This window comes from Myotis daubentonii, chromosome 3 (genome assembly GCF_963259705.1).
Source record: "Myotis daubentonii chromosome 3, mMyoDau2.1, whole genome shotgun sequence".
Lineage (NCBI taxonomy): Eukaryota > Metazoa > Chordata > Mammalia > Chiroptera > Vespertilionidae > Myotis > Myotis daubentonii.
In genome coordinates, this window is record NC_081842.1 from 199,807,138 (window position 1) to 199,832,860 (window position 25,723).

A 25,723-nucleotide genomic window follows, 5' to 3' on the forward strand; every position below is an offset into this window, starting at 1 on the left:
CCTGTTGTGATTTCCCAGGCTGAGGTGGGGGCAGGGGAGGGACAGAGCTCTCAGAGGGACACACGGACCCCCCTTTCCCATGCCTCCTGCTGGCCCAGCTGCCAGCCCTGGCTCACTCTTGGCTATGCCCGGCTCTGACTAGGGTGATGGCTGCACTGCCTGCCCCAGCCTGCAGGGGGCGTTGACTCACACGGCAGGACTGCCTGGGAAGCCAGGCCCCAAAGGAGAGCCAGGCCCAGAAGGCGTGGGCCGGCCTGGGAAACCGGTGAGTTGGGGCTGCCTGCCCTCTGGTCCTTTCTCACCTGGGCTGCCCGTTCCCCCCTGGGACCCATGCGCCACCTGTGTCTTTTAGGGCCAGCCTGGTTTACCGGGAGTTCAAGGGCCCCCAGGACTGAAGGGCATGCAGGTAGGTGTGGCTATATGGGGGGGGGGGGGGCTGAGCTGCAGGTATGTGTGGGTGAGAGTGGGGGTGGGAGATATGTGGGGGCTGGAGTGGGGAGTGGAGATCAGCTTTAGAGTAGGGAGAAGGTGGAGGAGGTTAAGGAGGTCAAGGGTGAGTGGGAATCTCAAGCCAAGGATGTCCTTCCTCTGCAGGGAGAGCCTGGGCCTCCAGGAATGGGAGTCCAGGGGCCCGAGGTAAGTCTCCAGCCTTACCTTTGCCTGCCTGCCACCCCTCCCCCAACACTCCTACTAGCCAGCTGTCCACTCCCATCTGCCCTCCCCTGAGCGCTCACGGGCACAGCTCTGGGATAGAGTTGTGCCGCAGCCTTAGCCGTGCTTCTGTCCAGGCTCTTGGTTTTGACGCCCACCTCTCTGACCCTCAGGGTCTCCTTGGGGTGCTCTTCTGAGGCCTGGCAGACAGCCCACCCCAGACCAGGTCTGCCAGGGGGGCAGGTTGGCTTGCGCAGGTGTGGCCCAGTCTGCCTTTTCTGACTTGCAGGGGGAACCTGGAGCCCCGGGCTTGCCTGGCGTGCAGGTACGTCTGTCTGGAGGAGGCTGGCAGGGGCAGGGGCCACTCTAGGATAAGGGGTAACTAGCTGTGATTCCACCTGCAGGGGTTTCCGGGGCCTCGAGGACCACCTGGCCCTGCTGGAGAGAAGGGACTCAAGGTGAGCTTCTGCCTCCTCGGGCACTAGGCCTGCACTGCTTCGGGTGCCTTGGCCGTGGGCACAGGGGACATGGGAACTGAGTGAAGCCCATGAGAGCAGCCCGAGACCCGGTCTGGTATGTCTCACCTGCTGGATTGCTCGGCAACCTTTGTACCCTCTCTTCTGCAGGGATCTCCGGGTGTAAAAGGAGCCATTGGACCCATGGGACTCCCTGGTGCCAGTGTCTCTGGGCCTCCGGTAAGGGTCCCCTCTGTGCTCCGTGCTGGGGGTGTTGCTGGGACCCAGGGCATTGTGTCTGGGAAGAGGGCACAGGCCTGACCCTGGCTATCCAGCAGCAGGGGGGATGGGAGCAGAGAGGCTCAGCTCAGCTCAGCCCAGCCTTGGAGAAAACACTACACAGTTTGGGGGCAGCACCTGAATAACGACAATACTGATCACCCCCAGTTTGGGAGCAGTGACTGTGCTGAGGCCCTGTGTTAAGCTCTAGACAAGCAGGGATCCCCTCAGCCCTCCCCACAGCTCTGTAAGGGAACGGCTATTATTGTCCCCACTTCACAGACGAGGAAACTGAAGGCCAGGGAGTGAAGAGGCAGAGCCAGGACTTGGGCACAATTCTGTCCGACTCAAAGCCCATACGTTAGCTCCCCCACCCCCACTTCAAGCCCCGGAGGCATTAGAGATCATCCAAACCAGTGCTGCCCAGAACTACCTAGAACGATGGAAACACTTCGCTCCACACCGCCAGAGACTGTAGCCACGTGGCTGCTGAGCACTGGAAATGTAGCTAGTGTGCCTGGGGAACTGAATTTTAAATTCCATTTCATTTTAACTCCTTTAAATTGGAATAGACACATGTGCCTATTGGCTACCATACTGGACAGCAAAGATCTATCTGGACCAGCAATACCTACAGCCCTCAGAGGCCTCCCTTTATTACTGTCCCACCAGGGTCTGAAGTCCTAAAAGATGTATCTATTGAACAAATTGCATCGATTAAGTTACAATAAATGCGGTTCCTCATTTTCATTCATCAAAGTCCTGTATAACAGCCAGCTTCTACTTCTCACGAACCTGCCACAATTTTGTGAGCGCATATAATTCTAGCCTAAATCAAAGAAATGCTACCCGTTCAGCCAGCCTGGGCCGTGCCAGGTTGTGGGCAAATGGTATAACTTGTCTTGGGCTTTTAGTAACGTTGAGAATGGCCCAGTGAACAGAACCTTTTCTAGAGACATTCCATGTCCAGTTTGGGAATCACAGGTGGGTTCCTTCCAGGGTGCTCTGGAGCCCACGGGGCCCAGGGCCTTGCCCACGGCCGCGCAGCCAGCCTGCATTGCCCAGCAGGACTGGCGGTCAGGGCCCCTCCCTGCCTGTCCCAGGGACTCCCCGTGTAAAGCCGAGGTGAAGGGGAAGGTGGTCCCGGTCTTGGGGAGCCTTTGGTCCATGTGTGAGGGTGGCATGCCCCACAGGAAGGCAGCCGTCGGAAGGCCCGTGTGCGGGCTGACCTCTCCAGGCCTGCTTCCCTGGAGCTGAATCTCATCCCAGGGGGCTCCCCAGTCCCCGCCCCACACTCACCAGCTGTGACCAGAGGCCAGTGACAGCCTCTCGGAGTTTCCGACTCCTTGTGGATGAAATAGGGGCTGCCATAAATCAACCGAGATGACCTTTGTGATAGAGAGAATGCGTGCCCGCACCGAGCTGGGGGAGGAGAGAGCAGGGACTCTGAGCCACACAGACCTGGGTGCGCCCCTGCTGTTGGGCCTCCTATAACATTTCTTTCAGCCTCAGTTTCCTTGGTTGTGACGCAGAACAGTGCCGTCCTGCAGGGCTGGGGGTGAGGACCCATGCAGTGTCCTCTGGTAGGCGCTTGGCCTGGCATCTGACACTCACAGGCGATGAGGAGATGCCAGGCTTCTCCCTCCTTCCTGCTCTCCCTGTCTCCTGCGCCTCAGCCTTGTCCTCCAGGACCTGGGCACCGGGGAGCCTGGTGCTGCCTCTGTTTGTCCAGTCGCCCTCCCTGCAGGCAGGCCGACGGCTGGCTGCTGCCTAGCACTAACCACTGACCCTGCACTCTCTCCCGTCAGGGACGTGATGGGCAGCAAGGACAGACTGGACTTCCGGGAGCCAGAGGGATGCCGGTGAGTCGTGTCTGGAGGCAGCAGGAAGCCGCAGCTGGCCCTGCCTCCGCACCCTGATCTACTCATTGTTCTGTGCTTCTTCCCTGCAGGGTGAAAAAGGGCCTCAGGGGGAGAAGGTGAGTCCCATCACTCTGGGGAAATGCAGCCCCTCTAGTCCAGCCACGAAGCGAACCTGCGTACATGCCAGTGGCCCTGGCCTGCAGAATGGCAGCCACCTGGTCTCCTTGCCTTCCACCAGCTCCCTGGTCCCAGGGAGCCGAGGCCCAAGTGCTCCCCACTTTACCTGGTTGCTGACCCAGGCCTCAACCAGGATCCCAGGAGACCCAGAGAGCTCCAAGACCCTGCCCCCCAGCAGTGGGCAGCTGCATTTTCAAATGGGCGTGGTCAGAGCAGAGATGTCAGGGAGCAGGAGAGAAGGGCACCTGAGCCAGGCTGGGCCAGCAGGAGCGGGGCTGCAGCCGGGTCAGGCTGCGACCGTTGGAGGCGAGAATACCGAGGCTGTGGCAGACAGCGGTGAAACGGAAAACACAGGAATGGCAGCAGCCCGTGTTTGCTGAGCTTGCCATGGGGCAGGACCTCTGCATCCTCAAATCCCCCCCATCCTCATGGCAGCCTATGCAGTTGGTATTATCGTCCCACCTCACAGATGAGGAGACTGAGGTTTCGTGTGGTCAAACAGACTGTCCAGTGCTCAAGAGACAGATTCCAGATTGAAACCCTGGCCTCTCCATCCCGAGAGCCTGTGCCGCCTCCCAGACGGCAGTTTCCAGGAGGCCCTCCGTCCTGGCCCTCCTCTGACAAAGGCTCCTGTCTTTCCAGGGTGAGCCCGGGGAGTGCTCCTGTCCCTCGCGGGGAGACCCGGTCTTCTCGGGCATGCCGGTGAGTGGTGCTGAGAGTCTCCCCCGGCCGGGAGAGGCCCCGCTTCCCCAGCCCAACACGCAAGGGCCCCACAGGGCTTTGTGCCCCGCCAGCTGCCTCCCCACGCAGCCCTGCGCTTGGTGTGGACGTTGCCTGTAACCTCTCCCCTTCTTTTGCGACCCCCCACTCCCACCCAGGGTGCTCCGGGACTTTGGATGGGCAGCTCCTGGCAGCCGGGCCCGCAGGTGTGTGTTGCTTGTCTCCTCTGTTTCTCCTCTTGTCCGCCAGCGCCCTCGGCTTGCCCACCCTCGCCTCACTGCCCCCCAGCAATGGGGCAGGGCTTTCTTCCGGGTCTGATTATGTCTTCTCTCCCTCAGGGTCCCCCAGGTGTTCCCGGACCACCAGGCCCCCCTGGAATGCCTGGGCTGCAGGTAAATGGGGGGGAGAAGAGAATGAGTTTGGGAGGCTTCCCTGCCCTGCACACACACCTGCCATCTCTCCCTCCTCTGTGCTTCTGCTCCCAGAGTGGCGTGGAGGGCATGTCCTGCTGTGAGCTAGCCCAGGCACCCTACTGACACCCGTGCCAGGCTCAGCTGCCAGGAACCCAGAATCTGGGTCAGATAAAATTTTTTACCCTGGTGCAGGGCTGCACCTGTGTTTTGCACACCTGCCCTTCTCCAGGGACTGCGTTCGTTTGTTGTTAGGTTGGCGATAAAACAGTGGACAAAAATGAAAAGCCCTGTCCTCTTGGAGCCTGCATTCTAGTAGGAGGCACAGGCGATGAGCAAATAAATAAATAAAATACAGTGTGTGAGAAGGGGACCTGTGCTAGGAGGAAAATAAACACAGAGTGGGGATAGAAAACGGGAGGCGGGCAGGGAAGAGATTTGGGGGGAACGCTGAACAGAAGGTGACATTTGAACAAAGAGGTAAAGGAAACGAGGAATGAGCCTGTGAAGGGAGAGTGTTCCTGACAGAGAAAGCAGCAGGTGCAGAGGCCTGAGGTGGGATGGGCCCCTCTGGCGAGGAGGCCAGGGATCGTAAGGGGAGTGCAGTTGGCGTGGAGATCCCCGCCCAGCTGAGATGAGAGTGTTCATTCCAGAGCCTGGCAGCCTGACTTTGAATCCCAGCTCTGCCATGTGCTAGCTGTGTGATGCCGGTCAAGTTACCCACCCTCTCTGTGTCTCCAGTCCTCCTTCTGTTAAGCGGAGATAATTACAGCATGTACCTCATGGGCTATTGTGAATGTTAAACAATATGCATGCAAAATGTATAGAACCATGCCTGGCACATAGTAGATGCTTAGAAGGCATTCGCCATCATCACACCAACAACTACTATTATTTTGCATCCATTCTCTCACTCATTGGAGCCTTACATCAGCCCCAGTAGGAAGTGGTGTTATCCCTATGTCACCGCTGGGCGCATGAGACCCTGAGCAGTGAGGCATCTTGGCTGAGGTCACCGGCTGGCGTGGGCGGCCTGGCCTGAGCTTCCCGGTGCAGAGCACTTTCTTCCCTCTGTGCTGCCCTTCAGGACAGCTCCCCGGTGGTTTGCACACCAGGCCGCATTGGGGGAGCTCCTAGGAGGCACAGACAGTGGCTGCTGCATGCTTGGCTCTCAGCTCCTGAAAAAAAAAAAAAAAGAAAAAAAAAAAGAAAGCGATTCTCGCCTGAAGCAGAGCAGAATCACATGGAATGTTGTATAAACGATGTACTCCCCACGCCCTGGCGATTTTGAGATTTTACACACACACACACACACACACACACACACACACACACACTGCGGGTGGGAGTCTCCCCTGGGATCACAGCTCTCTCCCAGAGGCTGAAGTAGAGCCACCTCTGGTCCGCCCTCCTGGGGCAGCCACACATTTACCAAGTGCCTGGCTTCCTGCTTCACCCCTGCCAGGAAGCGGGCATCTGCCTGCAGGGGGCTTGCAGGGGGCTTGGGGAAGCGCAGTCATTTCAAAGTGATTCCTGAACAAGCTCACGCTGCTGCAGTGTCAACCCTGCCAAGACGTGCTGGGGGATGAGGCAGAAAAGGGACTGCCCAGCCTGGTTCCGGGCACCGGGTCTTCCTCCAGCGCCAGTGCTGGAGGCGCCGCTGAGCCCATGACGGGCACCTGCCCTGTGCCAGGCAGGGCGCAGGTCCTGCTCGCCAGGTCGTCTCCTACAGCTCCTCCTCAGGCGCAGAAACAGGCTCAGAAATATACGGCACTTACTGTCCAGGGCCCATGCGTGGTTCTATCATGTCATCTGCCTCCATTTCACAGGAGAGGAAGCTGAGGCACCAGGGTTAGGAGATGTGCCCAAGGCTAGACAGCTAGGGGAGAGCTGCTCACATCGACAGGTGGATGTTTAAATTCTGGGAGGGCAGGAAGAGAAAATCACAAAAAATCAGGCTTGAGCTAATACTTGGGCAATGGAGAGAGGAGCATGGGGTGAGTAATAATTCAGGGCATGATTATAATGAACACGTGCAAGGTGTCTTCCCTTTCCCAGGGCGCTGTTCTAAGCATGTTGCCCCATTCATCCATTAAGGAGACAGAATGAGGAGGGCAGAGCCATGACGTGTGGCGGTGCAAGAGGGGGAACCTGGCCTGAAATACGGTGGCTGGTGGGAGAAGGTGGCATGTCCTATTGCTGGGAGCTGGGACTTGAGGGAGGCCAACTCTCAGGCGGCCAAGGAAACCCTGTTTGGGGGGAGCAGGGGGAGCAGCAGTGCGTTCATGCGATGGGTGTTTAATGCACGCCTCCTCCGTGGCGGGCACTGGGGACTTAAAGGGGAACGTACTCCCTGCCTCCAAGGAGTGTTTAACATGCAGATGCTCATTGTGAGTCTGTGAGGGGAACAGAGTTTGCTTGGCAAACATTTCACAGGAGCATCCTGCGTGCCAGGCTCTGTACTAAACTCCTTACAGCTGTGGTCTCCTTTAAGCCTCACCGGAAACTAACCCGGTTTTACAGATAAGGAAACTGAGGCACAGAGATCTCCGCGTTCCCCCCCCCCCCCAAGTAACCTGCCAAAGTTACCCAGGGGGTGGGGATTGGTGCCCGGCTGGGTCTGCTCCCCAGTCTCACCTGGTGGTGCGTGTTCTGGGGAGTGTCCTTTGGGGATTGTGCCGAAATAGTGGCGGAGAGAGGAGCTAGGCCAGCGTCCTCCTCGGAGTCTCCCCTCCGTGCCTCGCTTGTCCTGTGGCCTTAGCAGTTCCTCTCTGAATTCCCTTTTCTGGCTTTAAGATGGCGACAACACCTAGTTCAAGAGAATTGTGATGATTCAATGAGAAGGATGTAGGAAAGGACTTAGCACAGAAAGAACCAGTAGTTCCTTGCTATATAGACCACCCTCTGCCTCAATTCTGACTTCCTGTAACGTGCGGGGAAAAGCAGACTGTCGGACTGGTTTGGGGGTCACCCCGCTGGGCCTCCTCAGCTTTCCCTACACACTGGTCTGGGGGTTTTGAGCTAAGACTACAGGCTCAGCTCTGCAGGGTGAGGGCAGCGGCAGGGGGGATGGTGGGAATGACGCAGGGAGCGGAGCCCACTCACTGGTGTCTCTCCTTGGCTGCAGGGCATCCCTGGAAACAACGGTTTGCCAGGACAGCCGGGGCTCACCGCGGAGCTGGTAGGTACTGGCCAGGACTCGCTGTCCAGCCGCCTCCCTGCCCTTGCCAGGGCCGAGCTTGCCAGGCCGGGTCCCTGAGCTGCAGTGGGGGGCTCTCTTCTCTCCCTCTGGGAGAAGCCTGGTTGGCACGTGGCTTCCCGAGGCCGAGGCTCTACCTGATGCCTTAAGACTCCTTCCCCTTCCCCTCCCCGCCTGAGCCCTCGTGTCTGTCTCCTGCAGGGATCCTTACCCATTGAACAGCACCTCCTGCAGGTAAGAGGATAAGTGGGAGGAGTAGGGACTGGAGGGGGTGGCAGAGGGCGCTGCAGATGGGGCTGTTTGTGGGCAGTATGTGTGTGTGTGTGGGGGAGGGCTCCCAGAATGTCTAAAAGGGCTCAGCGCGTGCCCGGCTCCTCATAGCCCCTAAGTCAGTACCTGCCGAATGACTGAAGGAACCCTGAGAAGGTACCCATCTTGTGGATGCTGTTGGCAGTTCCCACCACAGAGCTGCTGCCAGCGAGGCCCTGTACCCCCCTGGTAGGGCAGGGCCCAGCAGCATGCAGAGCAGAGTGCGGCCAGCGGGGGTGGGAGGGGGTGGCAGGGCACTGGTGAGACTCTCAGGCCTGCCCGCCGAGGTTACGTTCTATGGTCAGACGGGGCTGGGGCCTGGAAGAAGGCTTCGGCACCCTCTCTCTGGTCAATTCAGAAAGAATCCAGGAAGGAGATGGGATTCGAGAAGCAAGTCTAGTGGCGCAAGGGGACTCGGGCCTAGGAGGAGAGTCGGCCTGTGCCAGGGCCTGCAGACACGGTCACGATCACACCCGAGGGCTGTGGCTTGGTCTGGCCTCTCAAGCTGGGCAGCGATTCCCTTGGGAACCGAGCGTGGCACAGCCCTTCCTTGCTCAGTCACCTCAGGAGATCTGAGCTGTTCTCTCCTCCAGCTTGGCATCCTCAGGGGTCCCTCCCAAGCTTTGGCCAGCAGAGTGCGCTGTCCTGGCCACCCCCTTCCAGCACTGGCTAGTCGGTGCCCTGGACATCCCTGGATCCTAACCAGGACGCCGGACCCCACCCGGCTCTAGCCGAGATGTCTCCGGAAGCAGCCTGAGGCCAGGGTACCCTCCTGGCACAGTTATGCCGTGGATCAGAGTGGGGTGGTGGTAGTGAAACTGCAGCTTCTCCCCCAGGCTTCCGGCAGTTGGGTCCCCCCAAGTCCTGTCCCGGGCACATGACTGTGCAACTCCTGCAGGATTTAGCATTTCTCTGTGTAACATTTCATCTGATAGCTTCTCAACCAAGTGCTCTGCAGGGGGCGCTAAGCAGCTGTCTGGAGAGGTGTCAGATGGCACCCAGGGTGCTGACCAGGAGCCCCCCCACACGCACGCACAACCCAGAGGAAGCCTGGGCCTGTGTGGCCCTAGCACCAGCTCTGGCCTCAGATAGAGCAGGGCTTCGTCCAGGCTCCCTCCGCCGTGGACATGTCACACTGTCTCTCCGGGTGTCGGCTCCCTTATCTCCACGTGCTTATAAGATGACCTGCCTCCTGGTGCTGCCAGGACGGAGTGTGATAAGTGCACAGGCCATTACGATGACTGGCGCCTGGGTGCTGAGTAAACACAACCGTTTTCACGGGGCTTTGCAGTGCAGTGAAGGTGGAGCAGGGGCCCTGCCTGGGGGTCCACGGACACCCCACCAGGCCATGCATGGATGCCGGGCCCCCAGTCCTCTGAGACTGTAGTCCACTTTCCACTCGTGGGTTTGCTTTTTCTGGGACGAGGACTCACAGCTTCCATCAAACTCCCAGAGGGCTTTGTGACCCAAAGAGGTTAAAGGCCAGGTGAGAGGAGCACCTGCGGGTCGGAAAGACCGGCAGGCCCAGCGAACTGGGAGTCCGGCAGCTGGGATCGGCGGGGCCGGGGGGCGGGCTCCCTCCCAGGCGTCTGCAAAGGCCTGGCTGCTCCTGCAGCTGCTCCCCTTGCTCCTGGAGAAGCTGTACGGAACCGGCCTTTGCAGCCCAGGTCCTCGTGGCGTGTCCTCACAGCGGGCGCAGGTTGCCGGAACAGCCGGGACAGATGGTGCCTCTGTGGGCCGCTCTGCCTCCCCCCACACGCCTGTCTGGAAAGTGGCTTTGGCGGGGGGCCCCCACCAGAGCTTCTTCCTGCAGGAAACGCAAAGCCGGTGTTGGGATTGGGTCTCCTAAGGATGGAGCAACGCTGCCGCAGGGGTGTGACTGGGAGGAGTGTGGGTGGAGGACTGCCTGCCAGGCAGGTGACGGGGGCTCTCCACCTGGCCCTTCCCGGCCACTCAGACCCCTGCCCCTTGCCCTCTGCCCTCTCCTTTCCCTCCTAGAGCATCTGTGGGGACTGTGTCCAGGGGCAGAAGGCCCGCCCAGCGGCCCTCCTGCAGAAAGGCGAGAAGGGAGACCAGGGCATCCCCGGTGTGCCGGGTTTTGACAACTGCGCCCGGGTAGGAGGCTGGGCTTGGGGCGGCCTTGGTGTAGGGAGGGCTCCCAGTGGCCTTACCTGACAGAGCCCCTCTGTCCGTCCGTCCCCCCCCCTCCCCAGTGCTTCACAGAGCGGGAGCGTCCCAGAGCGGAGGAGGCCCGGGTGAGTGGCCCTCGCCTTCCCTTCACCCCCTGCCCTGAGCCCCACCGGGAGCAAAGCAGCCGACTGCTCACTCCCACCAACTCCGTCCACTCCAGGGAGACAACAGCGAGGGAGACCCGGGCTGTGCTGGGAGCCCTGGCCTACCCGGTCCTCCGGGGCTGCCAGGCCAGAGAGGAGAAGAGGTAAGGCCAGGGCCTGGGCCCTCCTGCGCAGTGGCCCTTCGTTCCCGAGGGCCGTCTCACTCGGGCCAGATGTCTTCCTGGGCCCTCCGGTGGCTCCCTATCTCCCGGGAGTCCTTCCAGGGCTCCGGGGCTTTCGGTCGGCTGGCGCCCTATTGCCCCATCTCATCTGCTCTCCTCACACACTGGCCTCCTCTCTGCTCTTGATCCGTGCGACACCCTCCCTCCCCGGCCTGGTCGCTGCTTTTGTTGTGGTTGTGAATCCTCACCGGAGGATTTTTTTTTTCTTTGATTTTTTAGAGAGAGTGGAAGGGAGGGAGTTAGAGAAACACGATGCGAAAGACACATCGATTGGTTACTTCCGCACATGCCCCGGCCAGGGCCGGGAATTGAACCTGTGACCCTGCGGTGCCCTGGCCAATGCTCTCACCATTCAGCCACAGTGGCCAGGCCCTAGCTGCTTTCGTCTCACCACACTCATCCCTGTCTGACATACCATGTATTTATTTCATATAAGAACGTCGCACAGGTACCTACTGAGCACCAACTACGTGACAGCCCCTGTCCTGCGGCATTTATCACCGTCCACTGCTCCCCTAGGGTGTAAGCGCCGCGAGGCTCAGAGTTTGGTGTTTTGTTTCTTGCCGTGCCCCCAGCACCTGGACTAATGCCTGGTACATAGTAGCTGCTCAATAAATGTTCGTTGGATGATTGAATGAACTGAATGAGAAGTTTAACATCAGCTTTGACATCAGCTGCCTGGAGACTCTGGCTGTGGTGAGCCAGGAGGAAGGCGCTGAGACCCGGTGGGGCCTGAGCCTCTCTATCCATTTCTCTTGGCTTCCTTTGCAGGGTCCACCCGGCGTGAGGGGCTCCCCAGGTCCTCCAGGCCCCGTTGTGAGTATCTGTGGTTTCCTGGCTTGATTGACGCTCTCTCAGAGGGGTCCTAGTGCTGCCTGGTCTCCAGGAAGCTGGGCAGAGCAGACCGAGGAAACCTCCACTGCCTGCTCCTTTCTTTGTCGGAGCATCTGTGGGCACTGAGGACTCCCACCACCGAGGCCCTGGGAATGGGCCGGCTGTGCCTGTGGTCCTGCTTGGAGGAGGCCCTGGGGCGCATCCGTGTTTCCCCGCCCCTGACCCGCTGTGTCTTGCACCAGGGACCCAGGCTGCACGGGGCAGGGGGCTTAGGCTTCTGGCTCGTGGTCTCGGTGGCCAGGAAAGCACGTGGCGACCAGCCTAGATCTCTGTGCCCCTGTGACACCAGGCCCCCAGGGGCCAGGGCTGCGATGGAGCTGCCCTCCACTGCTCTGTGGGGCCATCGCAAGGACAAGTCTACAAAGAAAGGCCAGGCCGGGGGCCTCCTCCTCGGAGTCCTCTGTGGTGTTGATAAGGCAGGAACATAGAAGTGACCAGAAAAGACGGGAAGAACTGAAAATGCTTTCTTTGGAGAAAATAAAAAATGGCTGGTGGGAGCTATGTTAGAACCAGGAGCCTTCCATCTGAGAGCCTGTGGAGGTCAGGTAGCAGGCGTGAGGGGCTTCCACTCCAGCAAGGGGGCTCAGTTAGACGCAGGGAGCCTCGGGAAGGGCTGCTGACGCTGGGGACTGTTCCGTGTCTCTGCTGATGGCAGAGCCATTCCTCCTGGAGCCAAGGGGAGGAGCACGTGTCTCTGGGCCAAGCCTTCCAGGGAGCCTCTTCTCCAGCTGCCTTGCAATATTCCCGTGACCTCTCCCACGACCCCTCACCCCCAGACTGCCCCGGGGAGGCTGTGCTTGTGAGATGTGACCTGCCTGTTTCTCCCACCAGGGCCCCCCAGGTTTTCCTGGTGCCGTTGGCTCCCCCGGATTGCCTGTAAGAACCTAGCGCTGCTCGACCTCCCTTCCCCCCGCCAACCAGGTCTCTGTGGCTTTTGCTGTCTCCTTTGCCGTCACACCCTCACCTCCATCCTCCGTGTTTGCGTTGTCCGCCTGCAGGCATGGTAGCTAACGACACAGGTTCCTAAGGCCCCGGCAGCTTGGACGTCCTCATAGTCTCTGCCTTCCTCTCATTTTCCCTTCTCCCACCGCTCCTGCTTTCTCTGCCACAACCGCACCTCGCCCCCCCTAAGTCCTCCGGGGCTATTTCACCTTCTTAGCTTACGCTGGTGCCTCTAAGGGCCTCTTCAATCCTCCCTTCTCATTTCTGCCTCCCGCTTCTCCCACCTTTGGTGTTGACTAAAGATTTGCTGAAAGTCGTTCTTGGGGCCCTGCCAGGCACCTGGCACTGCGCCCGGCAGAGATGCCAAAGCTTTAGGGCTTCACATTGCAGGCTGGCCTAGGTTTGCTGCCCTGCTGCCTGGCCAGGCTGGCCCGCGGGAGCCGGAAGGCGAGGATGCCTGCATCATTCCCATCGTCCTGGAGGAAACTCTCAGCTTCCTTCCCTTCCTTTCCTCTTTCTTGGCTCCAGTGCCAGCCTGCTCCGAGGCTGGACACGGGATGCCAGCCAGTTGGGTTCCTGAGTGTCGGGGGGCCCTGCCCCTCTGTTCCCGGCCTCTTAGCCGGCGCCTTCTGCCAGGTGTCGTTAATTGCTCTGCCTTCATCATCATCACGGTGTGTTTCCGTCATCCCCATCCTCGCTGTTGCTCCCTCCTGGGTCGTGGACACTAACCCTTTGTTTGTCAGATTGCGTGTTCCCGGGGTCTGGCTCCTCTCCTCCCAGGCCTGGTGACGAGGGCCCGGGGAGCAGGGGCCCCCCTGGCCGCAGTTCCATCTGTCCCCGCGCCCTCATCCCGGCCGGACCTTGTCTGTTTCTGCTTGCTTGGGTGAAGGGGCCATCTGTCCGTCTAGCCATCTGTCTTGTGTTGTGGAAAGGTTTGGGCGCCGTCTCTTGCGGGCATGAGGGAGAAGGGGCCGACATGGCCCCTTGATGGTGAGGTGAACGTATCAAGGGCAGAGTGAGGAGTGGGAGAGGGGCGCTCTGGCTTTGATGGGCATTGAGATCCCTCTCCACCCTGAAAAGTGACAGGGAATGCTCTGGCGGGAGCCTCCCGCATCTCTCCCCGGGTCCCTAAAAGAGGGTGATTTTGACTGGGGGAAGGGGGACTTGGACAGGTAAGTGTTGGGTACCTGGTGGGACATTTTAGTGGGAGCATCACACTAGGGACACCTCTCCAGACAGTTGTCACAGGGAAAGAACACACATGTCACCCTCCTAAAGGTACACCCCAGACAGTTACTACAATAGGGCACACCAATGACAGTCACCTGCCCGGGAGGCACCCTGTGGGATCCGCCAATTTGGGGGACATATCACTGTAGTTACCTGTCTTGGGGGGTGTGCTTCTGAGAGGCACCCATCTATGGGAGTTTATATCTCTGACAGTTACCCTTCTGGGGCACACGCCCTATGGGCGCCTTGCTGGGACCCTAGGGGCCACCAGCAGCCCCCCCTCCCCACCTTGCCTGGAACAGAGACAGAGGACGTGGGGTGGGGGCAGGAGTTAGGGGCTGGGCGGGAATGCCCTCCCCTGCAGTTTCTCATGATTTTTCTCTCCAAGGGTCTCCAAGGAGAGCGAGGCCTCAGGGGCCTGACGGGAGAGAAGGGGGAACTGGTAAGAGGAGCCGCAGGGGCCTGAGGTAGACGAGAAGCCCCGGGAAGACAGCTCAGGGCCCAGGATGGCTGCCGTGCGGGAGATGGGAGGGGGGGCGCCCTACTTTTGAAGCTCTCTGCCCCTCAGCCCCGATCACCTCGGGGTGGGGTCTTCACACCCCCTCAGGATGAAAGGAGGCCCATCTGCAGGCGCCCAGCTCCCTGTAAGGGGCAAACACCCCTGTCCCCTACCAACGTCCCTGGGGGCTCTTCTCCCCACCTCTTCCTACAGCAGGTCCCTCTGCTCCCCCTCCCGGGTCCTCATCAGCCCCTGCCCTGGGCCCCTCCCAGCGTCTCAGTGGAAGTTGAGACCTAGAGCCCCTGCGTGGGGGGTGGCGGGGGGAGAAGGGGGGACCCAGGGGGGGACCCGGCCCCTGTGGCTGCTGTGCTGGGGTGGGTGCCTGCCGGGTGGCAGCTCCGGGGCTTCTGGCTCTGGCCACCCTTCAGCCCAGGAAGGGGGAGCAGACACGTTAGGGGCTGATTATGTCGACCTTTCTTTGCAGGGTCCTCCAGGGCAACCTGGCTACCCAGGTGCCATGGGCCCGCCGGGGCTGCCTGTGAGTAAGGGGGCGCTGGCTCTGGGGGTACCGGGGCCTGGGAGGGGTGGTCAGGACAGGACGTGCGGGACCTCCCTCCGCGGAGCAGGCTCCTTCCTTCCCCAGCACTGCAGCCCGTGCTCTGCCCGGCCATCCAGGCACAGCCGCTGCTGGAAGCCCCGGGGTGTAGGCTTGTCCCTTCCCTTCCCTTCCCTTTGGGGACCCGCTGCAGTCACTGCACATCCAGGCTCTCGGAGGACCCCGAGAGGCCGAGACCCGGCCAGACAGATCTGCTCCTGGGGTGGGGTGTTGAGATAATTGGAGGGTCAGCACGGAGCCGCCACCCCATACCGGAGCCCACTGGGTGGGCCTGTCCCCCCTTTCCACCGAGGGCCACCCCCGCAGCCCACCTCTCCTCCCCCGCGTCTGTGTACCAGCTGCGGTCTCCGCCCCTCGCATTAGTGCGGTGACGGCAGGCCGCGGGGCTAATTCCTCTCTCTCTGCTCGCTTGTCAGGGCATCAAGGGAGAGCGGGGCTACGCTGGACCCTCGGGAGAGAAGGGAGAATCGGTGAGTCTGAGTCGCAGCTCAGCGCGGGGGCGGGAGCAGGGCTTCAGAGCGCCGGCCCTGGCCCTGCCTCCACTGCCGCCACCAGAGATTTTCCCAGAAGCCTGGGGGGCAGGGCTGACCCCTGCTTCCCTGTCCCCTGAGTCACTCCAGCTGCATCTCAAGCAGTCAGCACAGGCTGGTGGCTGAGGAGGCCAGAGCTGGGAGGAGAATGCCAGCAGGGTTCATGGAGCCAATGGCCGCCTGCCCAGGGGAGGGGCACCGGGAGTCAGCTGACAGGAGATGCCTCCCACCCGCATCCAGCAGAGGCAGGCTTACCGGGGCGGCCTGGGAGGCCCAGGCTGGGATCTAGACCCAGCTCAGCCCCCTGGTCGGTCCCCGCCCCCTACCACAGCCCGGAGCCACCCTCTGCAGAGCCAGGCCCTGGCTGAGTGCAGGAGCCGGGCTGCTGTCAGATGAGGACGCTGAGGCTGGCCAGGTGGTGTGGCTCACCAGGGTCCCGCAGCTAGTTAGTGAGTTAGGGTGCAGCCTGCATTCGAACCTCACACATGTCAGCGAGGCCCCGGTGGGTGCAGCCGCCCACCGCGCTGTGCATTTATTCAAGAACTTGTGGGCCTGCTGGGCGCCAGGCCCTGAAGATGCTGTGGTGAATGAAACAGCCAGTTTTGTCCCCTGACTTCATAGGGCTCACATTCCGGGGGGCGGGGGGAGGCAGATAATAGAGGACTAGACAAACACATACGCATCATGAGAGATCTGATGGAGAAAGCGGGTGAGGGCTGGAGTGGCGTGCAGAGCGCTGTTAACGGGGACGGTCAGGGAGGCCTCTCTGAGGAGGTGGCCTTTGAGCTCAGCCCTGAATGAAGTGGGGGAGGGTCACGAGGTTTCTGTCCTGGGGAATCCCGGAGGGAGAGGCCGGGGCTGGGAGCACTGAAGGGACAGCTTTGCGCCATTTAATGATCTAATGATTTGAGAGGCCTGGAGGGGGTCCGGGAACGGAGGGCATTGTGGGTAGTGGGTGCGGTGTGCAGAGGCCCAGGGTGTAGATGGGCAGTGTGTTCAGGGAACAGCGGGCTGACCCAGCAGGGCGGGAGATGAGAAAGGGAGAGGTGGTGGGTACCAGGTCCCAGACGGCCTCCAAACGGTGTTGGTGGAAACTGTGCTCTCCTTCAGTTGGCGGAGGGGAGCCAGGCAAGGTTTTGAAGCAAGAGAGTGTTCTAACCCCAGCCGGGCTGGAGGGGATGGCAGCCAGTCGCCGGCTGTGAGCCAAGTGGGGGGCAGGGCTGGTTAAGAGCTAGTCCAGTAGCTCAGGCAAGAGGGGAAGCCTGAGCAGACCCGGGGTGGAGGGGAGGGGGTGTGGGGGGGTGTGGGGGGGTTGGGGGGAGAATCCTGTTGGCTCAGAGGGCCTCCCACCACATCCCCTGCCCGTCCCGATTGCCCACCTCCTCCCGTCAGAGGGACTGATTTTACTCCTTTGTGTCCCCAGGGCCCACCAGGATCTGAAGGCCTCCCAGGTCCCCCAGGCCCAGCGGTGAGTAAGGGAGGGGCGGGGAGATGTGGACCCGGGGATCAGGGCCTAGGCCTGGTCCTGCCCTGGGGTCTGGGGGCAGGAAGATTGAGTTCCATCTGCATTGTTCTCTGTGGTGACAGGGTCCCCGAGGAGAGCGAGGACCCCAAGGGAGCTCCGGTGAGAAGGGCGACCAGGTGAGTGGCAACTAGGGCCCGGCTAGCCATTCTGACCACAGTGGAGGGCTGAGGTGGGGGTGGGGGGCAGGGCAGGGCAGAGGCTGGGTCCTCTCCTTGGTGGTCACCTTCATGTGTGGAGGGGTGACCAGCTGTAGCCTCCCAGCCCCCATCCATCTGGAGCTGTCACCTCCCACCTCATGCCCAGAGCCTCGCCTGCTGGCCATCTTGGGCAGAGTGGAGGGCAAGGCCCATGTCTAGAAGCAACATCTCCCTGTCACTCTTTCCACCTAGTGGCCAGGTGGGAGAGAAGGGCAGCCCAGCAAACTGTCCCTTGCTTCTTCCCACAGGGGTTTCAAGGCCAGCCGGGCTTTCCCGGGCCGCCGGTGAGTGAGGATGTGAAGCAGCTCTGTCTGATGTGATTCCATCTGGAAGGGCAGGCTGACCGGCCAGGCTCGGCTGGATGGGCCTGTGGAGGGGAGGGAAGAGGCCCCGGGATCGGGGGGGGGGGGCGGCGGGGGGAGGCAGCCTGGGTGGCCAGGCCTGATTCCAGGAGCCTCGACCTGGAGATCAGGGCCTCCTGGGTGGGCCCCAGCCCAGCAGGCCGGCCGGACCCAAAGCTCCTGGGTGGTGTTTCTAGAAAGCATCTACAACAGTGGGGCACACGCAGCAGGAAGAAGGAGGGAGCTCCCCCTCCAGCCCACATTCATTCCAATCTGCTCCTTTGTTGATATAGGGTCCCCCTGGATTCCCCGGCAAAGCAGGAGCGCCTGGCCCACCCGGCCCCCAAGCTGAAAAGGTGAGCTGGACCCCAAGTTGGCCACAGTCACAGATCCGAGTCGTTCAGCTCCCACACCCCCGTTTCACCCCCAGCATCAAACCTTTGGGGATTCAAGAACCGCCTCCATTACATCCGGGGTGGGGGAAGGACCTCCAGGACGGCCCTAGCAACAGGGCCATTCTAGCAACAAGGCCCCGGGCAAACCAGTGGGCTCCTAGGATGGGCCAGTACACCCGCCAGCCTCTGCAGGAGGTCTCTGCCTGATGGGAGAGGGTGGGTGGGGAGAAGGCAGAGAGGTACAGTGAGAGGGGGGTGACTAGGGTGTGACTGGATGGCCTAGGCCAGTTTGGTCTCCTGCGAGGGGGAGGAGTTGGGGGAAGGAGGAAGTGTGCTGGCGCTGGGAGCCCCAGCGCCCACAGCAGGGGGCGCTCCCGGCACTTTCCTTCTGGGCCTGACACCAGCAGGAAGAAACTCACCTGGAGGTGTTGGTGCCAAAGGCGCAGTGTGACTTGGTGACAAGGGTGGGAAGGGGCAGCCATGGGGGAGCCCCACGCTGGCCGCCCCGGGTTTGGCTTGCTAAACTGCCCTGGTCTGGGAGGCTGAGATGTGACAGCTGGAGGTGTAAGAGCCCAGCATTGACCGAGCGCTCGGGGCAGGGGGAGCCCACACAGCACAGCTGGGATGACTTACAGCGGGCTCCCTTGCTCTACTCGCTGTCCGGGTAAAGAAATGGGGCCCAGAGAGGCCAGGGCAGGCCAGGGGCACGCAGCAGATTAGAGGCAAAGCTGAGGCTTCCCTCCCGGCCCAGAGAGCCCCCAGGCTGCTTCCCAGAACCAGGGCCCACCAGCATGGGCAAGGCCGTGGTGGGGCCACCTCCCTCCCTTCTGAGGGACCTGATTGGCAGCCACTGCCGGAGCCCTCTGTGCTGCCTCTGTTCCCGGGCTGCCTGCTAGCCTTCGGATGGTCATTGCGGACAATCCCAGACCCCTGGCCAGGGGTTCCATTCCCGAGTCCCCGTGGAGCGGACATTTTTCTGGGGCTGTGCTGACCCCTCCTGGTGGGTGGTGGCATTGCACTGCCACCCAGAGCTCTTCTCCCTCCACCTCACCCCACCCCAGGGGTTTCTAACTGCATTCCTTCCCCTTGGCCACCCCCATAGCCACTGCTCCAGGGCAGCCACCCTCTCCCCGCTGGGGGTGCAGCAGCCCTCCTCACCAAGATGCCTGTCTGGCCCCTTCTCCTGTAAACACTCTAATTCAAATGGTCTGTTGTCATCACTCCCCTATTTTGAAACTTCAATGGCTCCCCAGGGCCTGTAGCAGCGGTTTTCACTTTATTTTGTAGTCCTAGTGCAGTGGTTCTCAACCTTCTGGCCCTTTAAGTACAGCTCCTCATGTTGTGACCCAACCATAAAATTACTTTTGTTGCTACTTCATAACTGTCATGTTGCTACTGTTATGAATCGTCATGTAAATATCTGCTATGCAGGTTGGTCTTAGGCGACCCCTGTGAAAGGGTCGTTCGACCGCCAAGGGGGTCGCGACCCACAGGTTGAGAACCGCTGTCTAGAGCCTTGTCATCACATAGAAGCTCATGTGGACCCTTGATCTATAAAACAGATTCAAGTGGAGCTTCTCTGGCGAAGGCAAGGGAAGGGGGTCCTGGAATCCCACCCTCTGGGCCCCCCCGCTTTGTGCCCTTAGCTCCGAGGCCCTCCAGGAACCCCCAGGACTCTGAGAAGCGCCGTTTGGAAATCACGGGTCTTTTTATAAGTACCGCACGCTAACCGATTGCGCGACTGGAGCTCCACGGAAATCATGGGTCTTTTTAATAATGTGGAGCACGGCCACCAGGCTCTAACTTCCCCAGCCTCCTCCTCCACCCCTCACACGGGCTCCCCAGACACCCTTGGCTAGGCCAGGCGTGCACCCACTTCCAAATCCTTCCTTCTGCTTCTCTGAAGCTCCCATCGACATACCCTTTCCTCCTCCGCCTCCCGCCAGGCCTCAGACACCAGGCAGAGTCAGCATCTGGTGACACTTCTGTGACTCACCCGGGCCGGAGTGAGCCCCTCCCTCTTCTGAGCCCCTATGGCCCCTTTCCCCACAGAGCGTGTGGACTGTTGCGTTGCTCTGATTGTGAACCTGTGACCCTCACTGGACTGTGAGCTCCCGGAGGACAGGGGCCACCCCTTGCTCACCGGGGAGAATCAGAGGCTGAGTAGTGCTTGGTGCCTCGTTGGGACTGATGCGAACTGAGCGCCTCAGTCAGCACATGCTACTGAGCACCCACCATGCCAGCCCCTGGTCAACCTTGGAGAAGACGCTAGCCTTCGCGGGCTCTGTCCCTTCCATGGAGCAGCGAGGAATGCTCTGCAGATGAGACAGATCCTCCTGGGGGAGTGCTGTGTGGAGTGTATCCACTTGGTCCAGAGCAGAGCTGGCTTAGAAGCCAGCTGTCCTGGCCTCCAGTAGTCCCCGAGCATGTGGCCCAGGGCCTTGTCTCCAGCCTGGGATGAGGCTCTGCTGACTTTGTTTCCAGGGCAGCGAAGGGATGCGAGGCCCATCAGGCATGCCTGGCCCCCCTGGGCCACCAGGGCCTCCCGGGATCCAGGTGAGTGCGTGCCCGCTTAGCCTGACAGGCGTGGGTTGTGTGCGTGTGCACGGGGGTGCGCGTGTGTTTGGTAGGGCTGGGAGCTGGGTGAGGGCGGCGAGGCTGGAGGGTCCGGGCAGGCTGTAGAAATGCCCGTTTCCTGTTTCCAGGGCCCTGCCGGCCTGGATGGTCTGGACGGGAAGGACGGCAAGCCCGGCTTCAGGGTGAGATGATGCGCCGGGGAGGGCACCCTTCCTTCTCCAAGAGCCAAAGTCCAGGGAACCCTGATGAAGGGACTGAAGTGGCCCCCCCACACATCTCTGTCAGGGGGAGCCCATGCCATCCCTTGGTCTGCCTCTCACTGCACCCCGCCTCCCTGGGTCTCACTTATCCTGGTAGCCGTGGCCAGCTTGGCTGAGATAACCTCCCCAAAGTCAGGACAGGGAAGTGAGTAAATTCCTATCCAGAAACTCAGACAACCGAAGACACAGAACCCTCAGGTCCTCAGCACTATTTTTATAGGTTGCAAGGGGTCCAGAGCCCCCCGGCTGGGACCCCAGGTCTAGCTCGGAGCCTGCACAGGCAGGGTGGCCTGAGTGACCACAGTGGCATAAGGGACCTGGACTCTGGCCCGGTCAACAACTCCTACTGGCTGGCGCCAAGGTTCCCAGCCTGTGAGTGGATGGGTTAACCCACGGAGGAACCAGGTTGCATGGAAGGACTTGAGCAAGCTCCTTGACTTTGCTGGGGAATCTGAAAGGGCTGGAGCCATGGCAATGAGCAGAGCCTCCAGGTCGATCCCGGTCTGTACCCAAAAGACGGAAAACTGAGGTCCCGAGAGGGGGCGGGTTCATGCAGGGGCCATGGCCAGGCAGAGGCTGAGCCTGGCTTAGTCTTCCCTCTGCCGCCGAGGACTTCCCTCCATCCTGGGGCGGGTGGGGAGGGGCTGGAGAAGGGAGAAGACCTTGGCGAGTGAGCTGGGTACAAGCTGGACAACGCTCCTGCCTCAATGCCCCCATCTCTCTCCCTAGGGAGAACCCGGTCCCGCTGGCCCACCTGGACTCATGGGACCCCCGGTAAGTGGAGCTTCAGGGAGGAGCGGGGAGGTGGCACTGCTGACCCGGTGCAGCTCTGCTTTGGTGTGTGGGGGGGGAGTGTTAACCTGAGGAAAGAGGATGGGACGAGTCCTCTGGTGGAGGCGGGGATGGCAGCTCCCTGCTTTTCTTCTAGGGTTTCAAGGGGAAAACAGGACATCCTGGCCTCCCGGGACCAAAGGTAAGGGCCGAGCAGGTAAAGCCTGGCCCCAGCCAGAGTGGACATAGCGCTGATCCTTGCCCGAGATGCCATCCCGGCTTCTCCCACCCGCCAGCCTGAGGGTGTCAGAGGGCCTGGGCCAGAGCGGGGCCTGTGGTGGATCCCTCTCCTGTGGGGGGAGCCAAGTGGCGGTCTGGTGAGCTCCTCTCTCTTTTAGGGCGACTGTGGAAAGCCTGGTCCGCCCGGCAGCAGTGGCCGGCCTGGAGCTGAGGTGAGGGCTGGGATCGATGCACGCCGCCTTCGGACAGCCTCTGGGCTCTGCTGATGCGGACGCGGCCACTTCGCTCACCAGCAACGTGGCTGCCTCCTCTCCCCCCTTTCTGGGGGAGGTTTGGCCCAACACGGCACCTCTTGACTTTCTCCCTCCTCTGAAGGGTTGCGCCTGGTTCCCCTTCTTTGGCTGTTGGGTCATTAGCCTAAAAGGGCAGGGCTTGGCCTTCTCCGGCTGGGGCTCTGCTGTCTCTCTCCACCATCCTCGCGGGCAGGGCTGGGGCCTCGGCCCTGGAAGGCTTAGGCCTGGAGGCCAGGGCTCAGCTGGGCTCCTGGGAGCACTGGTGTTCCACCTGCTCTGCTCAGCCCTCTCCCCCTACCAGCCCCGTGTGTGTAATTCTGTTCCTGTCGTTTCTTCTTTTTTCTGGCTCCTGCAGGGTGAGCCTGGTGCCATGGGACCCCAGGGAAGACCGGGCCCCCCTGGCCATGCCGTGAGTTAACTGGGTTGTCTCTGCCTCATGAGAGTGGGGATTCTGTTGGAGCCGGGGCGGGGGGGGGGGGGGCCGGGGGCGGGGAGAGGGTGTGCACGAGCTGGCGATGACCCCAAAGAACTGAGCACAGGAGCAGCCCCAGCACCTGGAACCGTGAGGGGCTTTGGGCTCACCCAGTCCAGTGGTTCCCAGGCCTTTTGCCATTTTCTTGTTTTCTGGGTACATTCGAATCTAATTATCTTTTTTTTTAAAAAGATGTTTTTATTGATTTTAGAGAGGAAGGGAGAGGGAGAGAGAGATAGAAACATCAATGATTAGAGAGCATCATTGATTGGCTGCCTCCTGCACACCCCCTACTGGGGATGGAGCCCACAAGGCGGGCATGTGCCCTTGACCGGAATCAAACCCAGGACCCTTCAGTCCGCAGGCCAATGCTCTATCCACTGAGCCAAACCAGCTAGGGCCGAATCTACTTATCAAACAAAGATCATTCCGTTATTCAACAAATAATTACTGAGCATCTGCTGCACGCCAGGCACTGTTCCCGGCCTTGGACTAAGGTAGTGAGGAAGTGGGCGCAGCGCACAGGTTCATGCGGAAGTGTGTGATGTGCCGGGGAGCGACCGGGAGGAGACTTTAGAGGAATTTTTGAGGAGAAGGAGCCAGTTGTCCAGCAGTTTGGGGAAGAGCATCCAGGTCAGGGGTGGGGGAGGGGAGCACGTGATGCAGAGCCTGAGGCAGGGGGAGCTGGGCATATTTGGGGAGCCCAACATCACCATGGCTGGAGGGGAGTTCAGGGGGTGTGAGTGGAAACGGGAAGCTGAGTTTGGAGATGTGACGCAGGTGGATGGTGGAGGACCTGGGAGGGGTGGGCTTGGGGTAGGGGAGGGGCGGGGCGCAAATGGAATTGGAGATCCCTGGGAGGCTTTGGAGACATGGCTGGTGGCCGTGGAGGTGGGGAGGGAGGGGAGGGGGAGGGGGAAGGGAGGGGGAGGGGGAGGGGGGAGGCGGGGTAGCAGCGCACAGACCTGGTGTGTGTGTCTCTGGCTGGGCCGGAGGACTTGCTGACGACCTGCATGGGGTGGGAGGCGGGAGCAGCGGAAAGACAGCCATCAAGGGCACGCCTGTGTCTGGTAGCCCGGTGAGTGGGCGGTGCATGTACTGAGATAGGTGACCTGGAGAGAATATTAAGTAATAATGGATTTTCCGTCTACTCATCGGTAACACAGAGGACTGCCAATGGGCGCCTTTGATCAGTGTGAGGGCGCAAGCTGGTGGGGTTCCAGAGAAAAGCGAATCAACACGCTGGCATCTTATCGCAGCCCTGCTGTGGCTGGCTGCGTGGTTACAGGCTTTGGGAAATGTTAAAAATAGCTCATGACCAAAAAACAGAACTCTCAGGTCTTCCGCACTATTTGTACAGGTCGCAAGGGGTCCCGGGCCCCCAGCTGGGGACCTCAGGTCTAGCTCAGTCCCCCCTCATGTTACAGATGAAAGAAGGAGTCACACCCTCTGGATGTGTCCCCACTGGAGACTGGCTCAGGGGCTGGGGCAAGAGGGGCGACAAGAGGGGCGCAGGGTTCCTCTTCTCACCGGTCCACCTGCCCCGGCTGTGTGCCGGGCCCAGAACATTCCTGGAGCATTCAGATGAGTAGGGCAGACCAAGCCTCCGGAACGTTCCATCTGCAGTGTGGAGGGACGTGCTCTGAGAGACGCGTGTGCCCTGGGAGCCCTGGGTGGCTCTGTGCGGCTCTGAGGTGGCCTTGGAGCTGTGCCTCCGCGGAAGGTGCAGGAGATGGGGGAGGGCACTGGGACAGGGGCCAGCCCAGGCAGGGCAGGAGCGCTCCTTGGGGTCTGAGTCTCCTAGGAGACCAGGGAGGCTGGGGCTGTGCTGAGCTCCTGCCCTTCACTCCCTGCTGCGCAGACCAGACACCCAGCTCCTGCTCTTTGCTCCTCCCACAGCACACAAGGGGCAGGGCAGGGGTGGGGGGGTGGGGGTGGGGGAGGGCTCTGAAGACACCCGGGCCCTCAGGCCTGCCGTCTGCACTGGTTCTGGGTGCCAGCCCATCCCCTCAGCACAGCCCCAGAGGTACCACTCCCTGTGCGGCAGGCATGAGGGTCCTGTGAGCTTGGGGACCCTCAGGCCTCAGCTCGGGCACAAATCTTCTGGCAGAAGCTCAAGTGCCAGACTGAAGGGAAGGAGGGCTTAGGGCGAGGTTTAGGGCTTGGCTCCTCTGGTCCCTCCACACCTCCCTGGGGCCCTTGTTATTTGAGGCTCTTTCCAACCCATGGCCTTTGTCTCTCGTTAGGGACCACCGGGGCCTCCAGGCCAGCCAGGCCCAGCGGGGATCTCTGCAGTGGTGAGTGACAGGCGCCCTCATCCCGCCCTCCCAGGACCTGGGCCCTGCTCTGCTGTGGGCTCCTTTCAGGGGAGCTGGGGGGAGGGGAGAACAGTTTGCCCCAACCCTCTCCTGTCTTGGTCAGCCTGTCTTGCCTCCGGAGACCTCCCAAACGGCATCGGTGGAAGTGAAGGCCTTTGGAGAGGGCTGGAGCCACCCCAGGCCCTGTCTCAAGTTCAGGCATGGACCCTGGCACACAGCACCTGCCCCGGCTCTGTGGAGTTCATCTTTCCCTCTCTCCTCCCCTCTCACCACCCTCCTTCCTTTTCTCCAGGGCCAGAAAGGAGACCAAGGAGCCACTGGAGAAAGAGGCCTTGCAGGCTTTCCGGGCGAGCCTGGCCCACCTGGACACCCTGGACCCCCGGTAAGACACCCCCCCTTCATGCACAGCCCCAGGGAAAGGGCCAGCTGGCCTGGCTGGTTGAGCGCAGCACTGCACATCTGGGGTCTCCGGGGAAGGGGAGGCTGTTTGCATGGAAAACGGCAGCGTGGAGCTTGTGCCTGAGGATCACATCATATTTGGAAGAAGGGACAAGCTCAGCAGCCAGCGCTGTGCCCACTGCACACCAGACCGCTGCCCTGACCGTGCACAATACCGCCTGTAGAGATCCCTCGACCAGATGTCTGGCCGGGGACACTTGGCCCCTGATCTGCCCTGCCCCTCTCTGGGGGAGCTTTTGGTAACCACAGAAAACTTGGTAACCGGAGTCGAACCCACAACCCTTCAGTTCATAGGCTGACACTCTAACCACCTAGCAACACTGGCCAGGGCAACAATACTCCCTCTTTTAAAGGTTCCAGGCAGGTGAACCCCATCAGGTGGGACTGGTTGTCAGTCTCGGGGATGAAAAGTCAGTGGGCGGAGCTGAGATAGGAACCCAGGCCCCTGAGCCCCCAGGTCAGGGCACTTCCCACCAACGTGGGGAGCATAGCGATGGCCCTGGGACTGGCGGCCTGGGATGGGGTGTCTGACTCCAGCAGAGGTGATCCGTCAGCCCAAGTGCCAGGAGGACCAAGTCTCACCTCCC

At 61.0% G+C, this 25,723-nt stretch overlaps 1 protein-coding gene across 7 annotated transcripts in view; it reads left to right on the plus strand.

Moving 5' to 3' along the window:
* The window catches only part of COL16A1 (collagen type XVI alpha 1 chain), a 48,190-nt gene that overhangs the window by 17,416 nt on the left and 5,051 nt on the right, over window positions 1-25,723 (plus strand). For 4 of the 7 annotated variants that reach the window (XM_059690405.1, XM_059690407.1, XM_059690411.1 and 1 more), the window contains 33 exons: window positions 143-265; window positions 353-406; window positions 595-636; window positions 941-976; window positions 1,056-1,109; window positions 1,278-1,346; window positions 3,194-3,247; window positions 3,337-3,363; window positions 4,067-4,126; window positions 4,303-4,350; window positions 4,483-4,536; window positions 7,682-7,735; window positions 7,955-7,987; window positions 10,061-10,177; window positions 10,276-10,317; window positions 10,413-10,499; window positions 11,349-11,393; window positions 12,303-12,347; window positions 14,032-14,085; window positions 14,627-14,680; window positions 15,175-15,228; window positions 16,712-16,756; window positions 16,876-16,929; window positions 17,259-17,294; window positions 17,645-17,707; window positions 20,231-20,302; window positions 20,452-20,505; window positions 21,313-21,357; window positions 21,512-21,556; window positions 21,753-21,806; window positions 22,243-22,296; window positions 24,606-24,656; window positions 24,970-25,059. In XM_059690405.1, the coding sequence (XP_059546388.1) occupies window positions 143-265; window positions 353-406; window positions 595-636; window positions 941-976; window positions 1,056-1,109; window positions 1,278-1,346; window positions 3,194-3,247; window positions 3,337-3,363; window positions 4,067-4,126; window positions 4,303-4,350; window positions 4,483-4,536; window positions 7,682-7,735; window positions 7,955-7,987; window positions 10,061-10,177; window positions 10,276-10,317; window positions 10,413-10,499; window positions 11,349-11,393; window positions 12,303-12,347; window positions 14,032-14,085; window positions 14,627-14,680; window positions 15,175-15,228; window positions 16,712-16,756; window positions 16,876-16,929; window positions 17,259-17,294; window positions 17,645-17,707; window positions 20,231-20,302; window positions 20,452-20,505; window positions 21,313-21,357; window positions 21,512-21,556; window positions 21,753-21,806; window positions 22,243-22,296; window positions 24,606-24,656; window positions 24,970-25,059 (1,869 nt within the window). The remainder of the gene's footprint in view (window positions 1-142; window positions 266-352; window positions 407-594; window positions 637-940; window positions 977-1,055; window positions 1,110-1,277; window positions 1,347-3,193; window positions 3,248-3,336; window positions 3,364-4,066; window positions 4,127-4,302; window positions 4,351-4,482; window positions 4,537-7,681; window positions 7,736-7,954; window positions 7,988-10,060; window positions 10,178-10,275; window positions 10,318-10,412; window positions 10,500-11,348; window positions 11,394-12,302; window positions 12,348-14,031; window positions 14,086-14,626; window positions 14,681-15,174; window positions 15,229-16,711; window positions 16,757-16,875; window positions 16,930-17,258; window positions 17,295-17,644; window positions 17,708-20,230; window positions 20,303-20,451; window positions 20,506-21,312; window positions 21,358-21,511; window positions 21,557-21,752; window positions 21,807-22,242; window positions 22,297-24,605; window positions 24,657-24,969; window positions 25,060-25,723) is intronic. The other 3 variants (XM_059690408.1, XM_059690409.1, XM_059690410.1) reach the window with 3 other exon arrangements.